Genomic DNA, 14,213 nt, shown 5'->3' on the forward strand with positions numbered 1-14,213 from the left:
CGCGCACACGTCGCCGCGCCCCATTGGCCGCCGCTGCGGCGACCGCGGCGTCGCCATTGGTCGGAGGAGCCGTCAATCAACTCCTCGGCGCTTCCGCCGTGAGGGGAGGGCCGCGCAGCCGCCGCAGCCGCACCGTGCTCTGATTGGGCGGCGCTGGGAGGGGGCGGGGCCAAGGCATGACGGGAGGGCGGGAAGGGGCAGCGAAATCCTTCGGGATTGTGGAAAAAAGGGAAAAGAACTCTGGAAATGCGAGGAAAACACACGGAAACCAGCCGGGATCCGCGGGAGTAACATAAAAAACAAGTCAATACTAGGTTTGAAAAACAGCTCGTTAAAAAGGAATGACAAGGATTCCAATGACAAGAATAAGGTGAGAAATCATTCTAGAAATGCAGGAATAAGGTAAAATCACTGTAGGACTGAAAGAATTAGATAAAATAACTCTAAGATTGAGAGAAAAAAATCTAATATTTATAGAATAAAATAAAATAATTCTAGATTTATAAGATTAGGATTATGAACCCATTCTTGAATGGTGAGAATTAAAACATTCAGATTAATTAATTCTAGAGTCACAAGTATAAAATGACTCCAAAGTTTTCAACATTAATGTAAGAGTAAAATAATTCCAAAATTGCAAGAACAAGACAAGGAAACCGTCCCAGATCCCTGCAGGGACGGGGACTCCATCAGTGCCCCATGCCAAACCCCCCTTTCCATGGAGAAATTTTCCCAAAATCCAAACTAAACCTCCCCCAGCTGGCACTCAGTGTGCTCCAAGCCATCACATCTTCCAGGGAATGGGATTCCTAAAAACTTCTCAAAATAATTCTAGATTTGAAAGGTTAGGATTATGAACCCATTCTTGAACGGTAAGAATTAAAAAAATTCAGATTAATTAATTCTAGAATTACAAGTATTTGTTCCCTGTTGTTCCCATCTCCCAGTCATGGAGCAGCTGACAAGACAGAAAATAAAAGAATTGATGGATATGCTCAACATTTTGGTGTCATCCCCAGAAAAATACCAGCAGTTAATTCCTGGAGTACGCTGGGTGGAAAACCCCTCAGACAAAACACAATCCACACGTGCATGGAAGGCTTTCAAAATTTAATCAGTCAACACAGTGAAACAAATTCCAGAATGGTTACAACAGGAGGATTAAGAAACAAAGTTTCAGGCACATATTTAGAAAAAAGACATTTCTGGTATCACAAAGAGAGAAACCCCAAAAACAAACATTTGTTCTGGTAAAAACCCAGCAATGCTGGTCCCTGCTGCGAGTGGGAATGTTGTAACAGAACCTTTAAAAAAAGAAGCACCTGGGATTCCACAACTGCTCTGGATGTGATTTCTCCTCCACTGGCAAGAGGGGAGTGCAGTGCTGGCCCTGGCAGAGCTCAGAGCTCACGTGGGGAAATCTGGGATAAATTCAAATTCCCTTTGTCTTTCCAAGAAGAAACCACTTACCCACAAACCCAGAAAGCCCCGAGCATGCAGGAAAAGGGAAATACATTCCAAGGAAGGTTCTCTCCAGCTCAACGCTGCCTTGTGCTCCAGGCAGAGGAGATTCCAGAGGGGGAGGAGATCAGGCCAGGCCGGGTCAGGCTGTGTCCCCTCCCTCCCTCCCAAAGGGGCAGAAGAGCCAGGCCAGGCCAGGCCGTGTCCCCTCCCTCCCAGGGGGACAAGAGCCAGGCCAGGTCAGACCAGGCCATGTCCCCTCCTTCCCAGAGCAGAAGAGCCAGGCCAGGCCAGGCTGTGTCCCCTCCTTCCCAGAGAGGGAGAAGAGCCAGGCCAGGCCAGGCCATGTCCCCTCCTTCCCAGAGCAGGAGAAGAGCCAGGCCAGGCCAGGCTGTGTCCCCTCCTTCCCAGAGCAGGAGAAGAGCCAGGCCAGGCCAGGCTGTGTCCCCTCCCTCCCAGAGCAGGAGAAGAGCCAGGCCAGGCCAGGCCGGGCTGTGTCCCCTCCTTCCCAGAGCAGGAGAAGAGCCAGGCCAGGCCGGGCTGTGTCCCCTCCCTCCTAGGGGGACAAGAGCAAGGCCAGGTCAGACCAGGCCATGTCCCCTCCCTCCCAGAGTGGGAGAAGAGCCAGGCCAGGCCAGGCCGGGCTGTGTCCCCTCCCTCCCAGAGGGATTTGTCCCCGCAGGGAGCTCTGGTGACACGGCAGGTGCCACCTCCAGGCTCCTCCATGGGCAGGCAGCCCATCCTGGCGGGTATCAGCCGTGGCTCTGGAGGTGCCTGTCCAGGAACTGGGAGTAGCAGTGCAGGGAGCAGAAGTAGCAGAGCACGGGCGCGTCGGTGCCGCCCATGTTGTCCACGAGCACCACGGTGTGCGCCACGTGGTGCAGGTTCATGGTCACCGTGATCTGGATGAAGCTGCTCAGGCAGGCGCTCCCGCACCGACACGTCTTGGCCACCTCCAGATCCCTGCACAGGTGGGAAGGGAGCAGGTGGCAGCCATAGGGGATCCTGTGGGACGGGAGGAGACGGGGTGAGCTCGGCACAGAGGGAGCTGGGTCACTCAAAGGCAGGGACAGCACACAGGCACCAGCCACTCCCAGGACACACGATGACTCCAGGTTCAGCTTTTGTGTTTTCCAGACTCTGCACTGCACTGGTGAGTATATATATATATATATTTATATATATATATACACACATATATATATCTCTTTATATATATATATATGTATCTCTATATGCAAAATATATATCTCTAAATGTATATATTTTATATATATACACATCTATCTATATATATACACATAAATATATGTATATATATTTACATTTGTATATATATATACACACATATATTTATATATATAGTATTTATATACATATTAAAAAATATATACATGTGGTTATTAATTGTTGAGGTGTTGTGAGGTCCTCAGGAAGAGGTGAGAGATGAGAATTGACTCTAAGTTCTCAGAAGGCTGATATATTATTATATATTATTATATTATAGTATATTATATCTCATATATCATATTATATAATATAATATCTGTTATATTATGTTATGTTAATTTTATGTTATATTATTATATATTATATTATTATATATATTATACTATTATACTATATTATATAATATCTGTTATATTATGTTGTATTATGTTATATTATGTTATATTGTTACATTATGTTATACTATATTATACTATGTTATATTATGTTATATTGTGTTGTGTTATATTGTTATATTATATTACATGAAAATGATATACCAAAACTATACTAAAGAAAAAGAGACATCAGAAGGCTAGAAAAGAAATGTTAATAAAAACCCTAAGACTGACCAGAGTCCTGACACAGCTGGACTGGGATTGGTCATTAATTAAAAACAATTCACACTGAACCAATCAAAGATGCACCTGTTGGTAAGCAACCTCCAAACCACTTTCTAAGCAATCAGATAATTATTGTTTGCATTTCTTTTCTGAGCCTTCTCGGCTTCTCAGAAGAAAAATCCCGGCAAAGGGATTTTTTCAGAAAATATGTCAGTAACATACACACACACACACACACATATATATACACATATATGTGTATTATATACTCATAAAATATGTCATACACACACACACATATGTAACTTTGAACTTCATATAAGGTGGTAGCAGCTCTCCTCACAGCTCAGTCCCACAGAACAATCCTTTTCCCACAGAACAATCCTTTCCTCTCCTCAGACACTCTCAATCCTTTTCCAGCCCCAGAACCAAGGACATCACTGCAGCTTCAGGCCCAAAAAGTGTAAAACCAGGGAATTGAGGAGAGCAATCTGGGAGGGTGGGACTGCATCACCTGGAGCTGGGATTGGACACTGAACCCCAACATGGAAAGGGACCAAAACTGATAAAATTGTGAAAACTTGTGACTCTGAGTCCATCTTGGGTGTAGCCCTGGCTGGGCTCTTGCACTGCCCAAGGTGTGTCCTGTGAGGCCTTTTAATAAATCCCTGCTTTATTCCTTTAACTCTGCCCAGCTCTGTTCCAGGGAGCCTCTCCGGGCATCACACAGACATGAAAAACCTGAGATTTGGGACTGAAATGCCACTTCCTGAGATTTCAGGAATAAAATTGGCAATTTTAGGACTGAAATGCCACTTCCCAAGGCAGCCCTAAGGACATGAACTCCAGGAGACACCCAGCAGGGAGCTCACAGCAATCCTGGCAGCCTGGGCCACAGCCAGCTAGGGAATTAGAAAGATTAAGAGTAACGAGAATTAGAGAACTAAAGGAAGATTAAGAAGAATGAGACAACTGGGCACGTTCTGTTCTTCCCTCACACTCTCTGTGCCTCACCCTGGCCTGACACAGCACCCACCATTTACTCCTCCCTCTTACACCGAGGAGCAGCAGTGCTAAAACACAACTCAGAGAAAGCAGGAGAGATAAACGGAGCCTTTTGCAGCAGCACTGCCCTCCCTGCAGGCATGAAATGAAAAGTTCTCCTGCTCCCCAGCTCTCTCCATCCACCGTGTCAGCAATGACACCCAGAGTTGGGAAGGGGAATTGCTCCTTTTGGAATTCACAGAGGAGCAGTGTGGAGCTTGGGGTACGCAGTCAGTAACTCCCCTGAGGAATTCTGTCGGGGTGGCTGAGGTGTGGGGCTCAGCACTGCCCAGCTGGCACTCCAGACTCAGCACAGATCCCACTGACTCACATCCTGCCTCCACCTACACCTTCCCAAATCTTTCCACACAGCTAAGACTCCTCTGGGTTTTCTTTTTCACCACCTTAATTTCAGAACAGCCTTTTTTTTTTTTCTGGGAAAAACATAATCAAGAAGTCTGGTACTTTCCCAGAATGAAGACTGATTTCCAAACATTATTTTTGCACCTTGTCCTGTTTCATTCCTTTCTCAATGTTTTTACAGTAACTGAAATCTCACCAGTGCTGAGGGATTTCTAGAAGTAGAAAAAAGCCTTAATATTTACATCAAACCCACTGCAATTTATATAAAGTTGGGAAAGGAGACATGTGGGGTTTAATTACAGAATCAGCAAGGTCAGCAGTGGGTGATTTGGCCAGAACATGTGTTGGCTCAGATCCCTTCAGGGTGTGCCTGTGGATGCTTTTGGTGCAAATTTCTGCACAATTACCCCTGGTTTATGGGGCACTGCCCACCCTCAAGGCAGGAATGGGCACAGGACGAAGATCAGGGACACTTCCAGCCTCTCTCTCCTCTCTTCCTGTGCCAAATTTCTGTTTTTGTGCTCCCTTCCCACCCAGAGCAGCAGCTGCTGGTACCTGGAGGCTCCTGGGACACGAAGGACCAGGGATGGGGGAAGAGGAGAGAGCTGATAACAAACAGCAGCCGGGGAGGGTGGATTTACTTGGTGAAATCATATTTTTTTTAAATTACCTAGGAGTTGGGCTCTCTGAGTAAGTCAGAACACCCTCACTCCAACACCAAGGGAAATGAGGAGCTTAAGGAAAACCTATGGCAGGGGAAAGCCTGCAGAAGAAGTGGCCCAGGGTTGTAGAACTGATTCTCTTTTCCCAAAGTTGGTCAAAAATATTCTGTTCATCCCCCTTTGGTGGATGAAAACGCTTCAATCTCTGCCTTTCCTTAAATGCTTCCAAAGGCATCAATTCCCTGCCTTATCCTGATGACTTCACAAGGGGAATTCAAAGGAATTTCCATGTCATGAAGTTAATAGGTGAGAAAGCATGTAGAGACATAGAATATAAGTAAATAAAGGTAGTATAGAAAGCAATCTTACCCCCTAAAGAGTTGCAGCTGGGTTGATTATTAAAGATTAGGAGCAGGCCTGATGTTAACAGGCCACAGCTGTAGCCAGTAAGAAGAGTGTTATACAAGGGTGGATTGGTTGGCTGAGGGGACCTGCAGTCAGTTGGGTGCTGTGAGGACAAGGAAGAGTCAGTGCCTGGAGGAGCTGCCCGTGAGAAACATCAAGGAGGTACAAAACTCTGGCAATATGGAACCCTTGCAATGTAATGACGACAAAAGCAGGCACTGAGGGGAAAGGAGGGAAGCAGGTGAGGGAGGCAGGCGTGAAGGAGCAGTGCCAGGTGTGCCTCCCTGCCCTTACCTGTGATTGACTGTAGCCCTGGCAGCACACTCCAGCAGAGTCAGGGGGATCTTCAGCTGGATGTTGGGAACCAGCGGGTTGGGCTGCTCAAAGGGATTCCCAAAGAGGTCCAGGTTCTCCAGGGAGAGGTTCCTGAAGTCCCAGGGCAGGAAGGGCAGCTTGTTGCGCGCGGCCGACAGGAAGCGCAGGCGGCTGAGCTGCCCGATGCGGCAGGGCAGGCGCAGCAGGGCGTTGTCGTCCAGCCGCAGCTGCACCAGCCCCCGCAGCTGGCAGAACTCCAGCGGCAGCGCCTGGATCTGGTTCTGGCTCAGGTCCAGCAGCTGCAGGGATTTCTGCAGGCCCGAGCTGCACAGGGCCCCGCTGAAGGCCTCCAGGTGGTTGTCGTGCAGGTCGAGCTCCTGCAGGCACACCAGGTCCCCCAGCGTGGCCGGCAGCTGCTTGATGTGGTTGTGGCTCAGGTCCAGCTTGCGCAGCCTCCTCAGGCACAGCACCCTGCTGTCGATCCTGGCCAGCTTGCAGTACGAGGTCTGCAGGTGCTCCAGGGAGAAAGGGAAGCTCTTGGTGAGGGGATAATCCCTCCTGGAAGTGATGATCATTTTGGTTTTGGGTTTCTCCACGTCGGAGTTCTTTGCTGGGACCAGAGGTGAGAGAGGGAGGACGCCGGTGTCGTTGCCTTGGTGAGCCAGTCTCACGGCTGAAAGGAAAGTCTTTAAATTGATCACATTCGCCTGCAGGGGAACACAAGGCTGGAGTTAAAAGTTCATTATCGTGGTCATTAACACTCTCGGAGCTGTTCTGTGGGTGTCACTCATGGGAGGGGGAACAGCTCTGTTATGAATAGTCCTGGTCAGACTCTGCTGCAGCACCCAGGGAAGGAACAAAGCTGGAAATGAAGTACAGAAATCCACAGTACGGAATCCACAGCTGGAAATGAAGTACAGAAAAAAAAACCCAATGCACTGGGAGCTCCCAAAAATCCACCAGGATAAAGGACTGTTACAAACACACATGGGGAAAGCAGAGCTCTAAACCCTGAGGCAATAATTCCTGGAAGCTTCTAGGAAAGAAAAGGATGGAAGCTGGGGTTGAATTCAGCAAAAGGCAGGTGAAGTGGCCACACAGAGCTCTGGCTGTGGCAGCAGCAGGCAAGAGGCAAATTCTTTGCAAAGACCAAATAATGCTTGAGTTGGGATACAATAGTTTGGCAGTAGAATCCCAGGACAGTTTGGGTTGGAAGGGATCCTAAATCCCATCCTCTTCAACCCCCTGCCATGGCAGGGACACCTCCCCCTGTCCCAGGGTGCCCCAGTGTCCAGCCTGGCCTTGGGCACTGCCAGGGATCCAGGGCAGCCCCAGCTGCTCTGGCAATTCCAGCCCAGGGCCTCCCCACCGTCTTAGGGAACAATTCCTTCCCAATATCCCATCCCATATTCCCCCTGGCAGTGGGAAGCCATTAAAGGCTCCCACTAACTCTCAGTATCAGAGTATCAAGAGATTTGTATTTTAAATAAAGATCCAGAAAACCCCAGAAAACAAAATGCATCTGTTGCATGGATTTGATTCACTTCTAGGAACGTTTGTGACCAAATCTTTCTCTTCTAGATTTTCCAGCAAGTCTCTGCTTGAGCTGATGTGCAGCAGACAGGCACTGAGCTGGAAAGTGAATTCTGTAATAAAAACCACATTGCAACCATAGAAGGAAAAGAAAAGAACTCACTTGGAGTTCTGAGAGCCCGGAGGTTGCCCTTGTGCTCCCAGCTGCCACTTGCCCAAGCCCAGGGACACATTTTGCACCTCAAAGACAATTTTGCTCCTAAATGTGTTTACTTAGACCAAATTTGAGAGGGTTCAGAACTAGAGCACCCAGTACAAGAAAACAAAGATACTGGAGATAATCCTGGATGGAAATGTGGGAGAAATAAAGATATTAAAGGTCAAACTGAATTGACTGCATGTGTAAACTAAAATGATTATTTTCCTTAAGCATTCCAAGCACAACTCCTGCTGTGCCACCTTCCAGAGGTGGGGAGGATGCACAACAAACACCTTTGGATCCAAGGTTATCCAGAGCAGCTGTGGCTGCCCCTGGATCCCTGGAAATGTCCCAGGCCAGGCTGGACGGGGCTTGGAGCAGCCTGGGACGGTGGAAGGGGGGGATGGGACGGGATTTAAGGTCCCTTCTATCCCAAACCAGCCTGGGATTCTGAGACCACCAGCCCTCATTATCTCAGCCAGTCTAACACACACATTCAGCTACAGAATTTCCCCTCATTCCAGGCTCATTTGTGGCATTTCCAAGATCACTAAAATGGGAATTAAGTCCAAAAAGTCCTCCAGATCTGTAAGGACCAAGTGAAATCAATACTGCACACCAGAATGAAGTTACAGACACGATTTCTTTGCTCACAAGCACAAAGCACAATTCCCTCCACCAGACCTCCCCAAAGGCCATGTGAAATCTCCAAACCTCTTGTTGAGAAACCCTGAAGAAAAAAGAAGAAAACAAATCATTACTTGGAAGAGCTCAGGATGAAATTTCCTGCCCCAAGCCTGAAGTCCCAGCCACACAGACAATGTTGGAAAAGGAGTTTAAATTGTGTTGGTGCCTCCCAAGTGTGAGAGTTCTGAGGAAATTGGAGCTGAGGTGGATCCAGGGAAGCAGGCTCAGACCTGCTGAAGGGAAACAAACCCCAGAAAACAGCCAGGATTTGTTATTTCTGCTCTGCACTGATGTTTCCCAACTCCATTCCTGAGCTGGCTGAGGGCAGCAAATCAGTGCCTGGCACAGCACAAGCAGGGGGATTTCACAGAAGCAATATTCCAGTCTGTGGAAATCTCTTTTCCACAAAGTTTTTGTTCATCTTGGAGAGTTAAGGAGCTTTGCTGTAATGAAGCAATAAAACTCTGGCAGAAAACTACGGAAAAGGGATGAAACATCTTAAATTTGGGTTCTGGAGTTGGAGAGCTAAAGAGAAACCTGTAATGTTTTCAGATAAACTTTTTGATTTCTCAGTCTTCAACAGAAAAATTCAGAGTAAAGGAAGCAGAAGTTATTCTGAATCTAATACAAAAGCCTTAATTTTTCCAAAATACAGAGCACATTGGCTTCTAACAGGAAAAAAATAACTGGGTTTGGTGTCCTCCCTTCCTATTTAACCCTTTAACAGGTTCATAAAATGAAGGCTGCTTTCCTCAAAATTAGGTAACAGAAAGGAAAAAGGATTTTCTACCAATCAACATTATTTGCTTTTATTTACACAGCCTGACTCTAAAGCTTTAGGTAAGAACTCAGAGATCATAAAAAGCCTGTCTTACTTTTCTCTCCTATAGGGCTACAAAAGATTCCTGCAACAGGCACAGAAGAAAAGGACACGAGAATTTAGTGATAATATGATTTTTCTTATGAGTTTAGTGTCGTTAAAAACACTTTACAAATCCTCTGGGAACTGTGAATAAATACAGAGGTATTTGAAATAAGGGGAGATGGTGCCTGTGCCCTGCTCTGTGTGTGCTTTGAAAGCCACGGTGACCACAATGATGGTTTTGTCCATGAAAACAAGACGATTCTCCATTTTTTTTTTCCATGAGAAAGACTGTAGGGAACAACAATTTCATGGGAATTAAATTGAGTTCAGGGAACACGGGATTTAAGGCCAAACACCAACATTGCATCAGAGAGCTGAAAAAAGCTTTATCTAAAGAAGCTGTGAAGCAAAGCATGAAAATGAATTTCAGGAGAGTTAGAACACAACCCAGAAAAGAGGGAATGGCCCCCACTGCCACAGCGCCGGGATGGGTGGGAAATTGGGAATTCCTGGCTGGGCTGGAATTGCCAGAGCAGCTGTGGCTGCCCCTGGATCCCTGGCAGTGCCAAGGCCAGGCTGGACACTGGGGCTGGGAGCACCCTGGGACAGTGGAGGTGTCCCCATGGCAGGGGTGGGATGGGATTTAAGGTCCCTTCCCGCCTTGGCGCGGGGGTCAGAGCCCGGTGAGCCGCGGCCCTGCCGCCGTTCCCGGTGCGGTTCCCGGCGCCGGTCCCACCTTGCTGAGGCACAGATCCACCGCGGGCTCCCGCAGCCGCACCGTGGCCTTTCCCTCCTCCACGAAGCGCGTGAAGAGCCGCTCCACGTTCTGCTGCACCTGCGGGCACAGCGGGCTCAGCGGCCGCCCCGGGGCACCCCCGCCGCCTCCCGGTCCCCGCCGCCGTCCCCACCTTGTACCGAGCCCCTCCGCGGTCCCGCGCCGTGCACACCATGAGGTAAATCCCGGCACCGGCAGCGCCGGGCGGGCGCCCGAGCGACAGCAGCGCCCGCGCGGCGCGGCCGCGGCCCCGCAGCCCGCAGGTGGGCAGGAGCCGGCTGAGCACCTCCACCTCGCACTGCAGCCGCATCCCGGCCCGGCCCCGGTACCGGCACCGGCCCCGGCCCGCGCACGGCGGGCGGCGCCGCCGGGGGCCTCCCGCGCTGAGCGCGCACAGGCGCCCGCTGTGCTGCCTGCCCGACGCGGTGCCAGCCCGCCGCGGCCCGGTGCTCCCCGCTGAGGTGCGCGGGGCTGCCCGGCCAGCGGGATCGCGGGGCGGAGGGGGAGGGCGGTGGCTCCGGTGTACCGGCGGCTGCGGCCGCACCGGCAGCCGCGGGCAGCCCCAGCGCGGGCCCTCAGCGCAGCGCCGTCCGCGCGGGGCGGGCCGCGGGCACCTCCTGCTGGAGGCGGCTGGTGCGGCTTGGCGGGACAGGGAGAGAGGCGGCGGGGCGTGAGGGGACATGGAGTGTGAGGAGACAGGGAGTGTGAGGGGACACGGGGTGTGAGGGGACATGGGGCGTGAGGGGACACGGAGTGTGAGGAGACACGGAGTGTGAGGAGACACCGGGTGTGAGGGGACACGGAGTGTGAAGCAACAGAGAATGTAAGGGGACACAAGGTGTGAGGGGACATAGATGACCTGAGAGGATGTGGGTGTGAGCGTACACGGGTGTATGAGAGGACACAGAGTGTGAGGGGACATTGAGGATACGAGGGGTTGCTGAGGATGTGAGAGAGTGCATGGAGGTGTGAAGAACATGGGGTTGTGAATGGACGTGGAGCTGAGAGGACACGGGGGTTTGAGGGGATATAGAGGATGAGGAGACATGGAGGGTGTGAAGGGACACGGGGGGTCAGGGGACATGGAGGATGAGGGGACACGGAGGGTGTGAAGAAGGGACATGGGGGGTCAGGGAACATGGGGAGTTGAGGGAGGACACAGAGGACATAAAATATAAAGTTTTCCATAAACTTCAACTGATGCATAAAACACGTGGTGATGTGCTGGCATTGAAAAGAGGGGTTAGAGGGGAGAGTGGTGCGAGGAGCAAGAGGAAGCAGAGGAAGGGCCAGAGAATTCTGTGTAAGGACATGGAGGGGACAGCAGGTGCGAGGGAGGGGACATGGAGGAGATGAGGGGACACAGGAGGTGAAGGGACACAGAGGAGCTGAGGGGACAGGGAAGCTGAGGCGTTGAGGGCAGGAGTTGAGGGCAGGTGGGTGTGACAGCAGCAGCTGAGGCTTGGTAAGCGACAGGAAGGCTTAGGTCAGGTTTGGTGTGGGCGCCATGAGGGGCTTTGAGCACAAGAAACGGCATTGGGAGAAAAAACAACCAAACTCGGGGAGGCGTCTGTTGGGTGTTTATGCAGATGTACTATTTGAGGGTAGGATCGGTGTTTGAGATTTGCTCGGCGCAGTGAGTTGTGTAGTTGAGCGGTTGTTGCGGTTTTTGCTCAGTAGGAGGCGGTATGTTGCCCGTGTGTGGTTTGGGGTGGAAAAGGGTGTTTGGGATTTTTGTTGAGTATTCACGGTGTGTTATTCATTAGTAGTGTGTGGCAAAAGGTTGAGTCGTCGTCTCCCTATCTTGCCCATGTCTTGCTGGCGTGGCTAGTCAGAAGTGCGGTTCTCCACTGACCGCCCCCCGGAGCTTCCCTGCTCCATCAAATGGCCTCGGCCGGCTCGCGCCTCGTCCCGGCGCCCTTACCAACGGGTCACCATATACGATACCGGCTTCCGGTCCCACACAGCTCACACCAGCACCGAACCACAGGCTCAAGCGATCCGCCCGACTCAGCCTCCCCCACAGCTAGGATTACAGACGCGCGCCACTACGCCCGGCGCTCACACACTGCTCCGTTAGCGATACGAGCTTCGGCAGCGCTGACGTCACGGGGTGGGCGGAGCTTCCCCGCCCGCGGCGCAGGGCGGGAAGCGGGCGCCGCGCGGTGCACGCCGGGAGGCGCCGTGAGGGGTATAAGGCCGGGCAGCCGCCGCCATCTTTCTCTCGGCACCGCGCAGCCATGGGCCACCAGCAGCTTTACTGGAGCCACCCCAGGAAGTTCGGGCAGGGCTCTCGCTCTTGGTCAGTGCCGCCCCTTGCGCCCCCCGGGTCGTGGCTGCCGTCTCACCGCCCTGCCTCTCTCCGCTTTCCCCTCACATTCCCCCTCCCCGGCGCCATTCCCCGCCCTCACGCGCTTCTCTCTGTTCCCTCACAGCCGCGTGTGCTCCAACCGCCACGGCCTCATCCGCAAGTACGGGCTGAACATGTGCCGGCAGTGCTTCCGCCAGTACGCTAAGGACATCGGCTTCATCAAGGTGAGCCCCGCGGCTGCGGGAAGGGGGTCGGGGGTGCCGGATCCCGCTGACTCCCCTCGTGTCTCTCGCTCTCTTGCAGCTGGACTGAGCGCCGAGAGGATGAGGCGACAGCCAGGAGCTCCCGGAGCATCTCAGGGCCTCCCTGACACATCTGCAGCGTCTCGGCTCAGTCTTACCTAATAAATGGTCTCCTAACCCAGCTGATCCGTGCGTGTTTCCCTTCTGTGCAGGTTTTGGCGGCTCTGGGGGTTCTGTACAGGGCTGTTCCCGAAGTGCGGGGGCTGCCCTGCTGTGCTCGGCTTCCCAACCTTCCACTGCCCCGGGCTGCTCCAAGCCCTGACCAGCCTGGCCTGGGGCATTTGCGGGGATCTGGGGCAGCCATGGCTGCTCTGGAGGGAGTGAGGTAAAGGCACATCTTAGTGTGCCAGGGCTCTGGAATTCCAAGTCCTTTGAGATTCCAAGTGTCTGGGTGTTTTTCTGCTATGCAGTGGCACTGCTGAGAGGGGACTGACGAGGTAAATGCTGCTCTCTCCCGGCTGAGTGCTCTGCAGATCCTTTGGGAATGCCCAGGAGCCTTTGTTTTGTCCCCCTGGTTATGGCATCAATGAGATGAGGTGTGAGGAGGGAGTGGGAGCAAACCCAGGTGTGCCTATAGCAAAGGCTGAAAAGCTGTGGGGTTATCACAGAATGTGGGATGGTTTGGGCTGGAAGGGACCTTAAAGCCCACTCCAGTCCCCTGCCCTGGGCAGGCAGACAGGGCACTGGATGGTGAGGAAGCAGCTCCTGCCATGTTGGCACAGGGATGAGGAGTTGGCATCATCTGGGAGCCCTGGGGAAGGGTTGGCTTTCCTCACCAGGAGGTGGTGGGCTTCTCGTTTTGAGTGAGAAATGGTAAAATCCTGGTCCTTACCAGAAAGTGCTTCAGTGTGAAGGTTCTACACTAAAAAATAAAAATCTTCAGTTGCTCTGGTGGTGGTTTTGGGCTTTTCCCCTCTCCGCAGTTTTTGTTGATGTACACAGGGAAGGGAATCCTGTGGGATGTGCTTGCTTGGCTTCAGTGTGGTTCTGAAAAACCACAAAACCCTCATTCCCTTTTTAACCAAAATACTGAATTTCTAGGGGGTTTTACCTGAGGTGTAAAATTTCAGGGGAACACAAAATCAGTGAGGATGCAGAAGGTGATGGGAGAGTCTGTGCAGCTCCCACTGCTCTGTCCAACTCCTGCTGCCTCTCAGAGGTGCCTGAGGCACTTCCCAGTGGGAAATCCGTGTTTTTCCCAACATGTTGGACACAGGAGGATTCTCCATGCTGGGTACCACTGAGAGCCTTGGAAGTGGCAGCAGGATTGGGATTTTTTGGGTTCTAAGACCTGATCAAGCCTGGCAGGGAGGGAATTCTGGATATTTGTCCCTTTTTCCTGAGCAAAGCTCTTTCCTGATGGTCAGAGGAACTTGGGATAATTTTCTCTGTGCTACCCTGAGGATCTGGGCCCCAAGCCTCTGCCAGAACACTTTTTTTTTCTCATTATGGAAAACAT

The 14,213-nt window shown here is 51.5% G+C and overlaps 2 protein-coding genes across 3 annotated transcripts; one reads left to right on the top strand and one right to left on the bottom strand.

Annotated features, from left to right (window-relative positions):
- Window positions 1-1,093: 1,093 nt before the first annotated feature.
- LRR1 (leucine rich repeat protein 1) lies at window positions 1,094-10,451 on the bottom strand. Of its 2 annotated transcripts, none has more exons than XM_066552670.1 (4): window positions 10,275-10,451; window positions 10,103-10,201; window positions 6,062-6,789; window positions 1,094-2,466 (listed from the first exon to the last, which is right to left on the bottom strand). In XM_066552670.1, the coding sequence occupies exons 1-4, from the start codon at window positions 10,449-10,451 to the stop codon at window positions 2,214-2,216; spliced, it is 1,257 nt and encodes a 418-aa protein (XP_066408767.1). In that variant the 3' UTR covers window positions 1,094-2,213. The 2 variants fall into 2 exon arrangements, with proteins under 2 accessions (XP_066408767.1, XP_066408768.1); XM_066552671.1 differs by having other exon boundaries at window positions 10,282-10,302.
- Window positions 10,452-12,307: 1,856 nt separating this feature from the next.
- Window positions 12,308-12,875, top strand: RPS29 (ribosomal protein S29). The gene is made up of 3 exons (XM_066552171.1): window positions 12,308-12,443; window positions 12,577-12,676; window positions 12,756-12,875. Exons 1-3 carry the CDS (start codon window positions 12,382-12,384, stop codon window positions 12,762-12,764), a joined length of 171 nt encoding a protein of 56 aa, XP_066408268.1. The 5' UTR covers window positions 12,308-12,381; the 3' UTR covers window positions 12,765-12,875.
- Window positions 12,876-14,213: the final 1,338 nt, after the last annotated feature.

This window comes from Molothrus aeneus, chromosome 6 (assembly GCF_037042795.1).
Source record: "Molothrus aeneus isolate 106 chromosome 6, BPBGC_Maene_1.0, whole genome shotgun sequence".
In the NCBI taxonomy this organism is placed as follows: Eukaryota; Metazoa; Chordata; class Aves; order Passeriformes; family Icteridae; genus Molothrus; species Molothrus aeneus.

What these genes read in the sequence shown, in the direction of transcription:
- LRR1 (XM_066552670.1), bottom strand. Translation starts at nt 10,451, where the DNA reads ATGCGGCTGCAGTGCGAGGTGGAGGTGCTCAGCCGGCTCCTGCCCACC. An exon ending in TGGATCTGTGCCTCAGCAAG is followed by an intron (nt 6,790 to 10,102) that starts GTGGGACCGGCG and finishes GTTCCCCTGCAG; the next exon opens with GCGAATGTGATCAATTTAAA. An exon ending in AGGGCTACAGTCAATCACAG is followed by an intron (nt 2,467 to 6,061) that starts GTAAGGGCAGGG and finishes CCCGTCCCACAG; the next exon opens with GATCCCCTATGGCTGCCACC.
- RPS29 (XM_066552171.1), top strand. Translation starts at nt 12,382, where the DNA reads ATGGGCCACCAGCAGCTTTACTGGAGCCACCCCAGGAAGTTCGGGCAG. An exon ending in GGGCAGGGCTCTCGCTCTTG is followed by an intron (nt 12,444 to 12,576) that starts GTCAGTGCCGCC and finishes GTTCCCTCACAG; the next exon opens with CCGCGTGTGCTCCAACCGCC.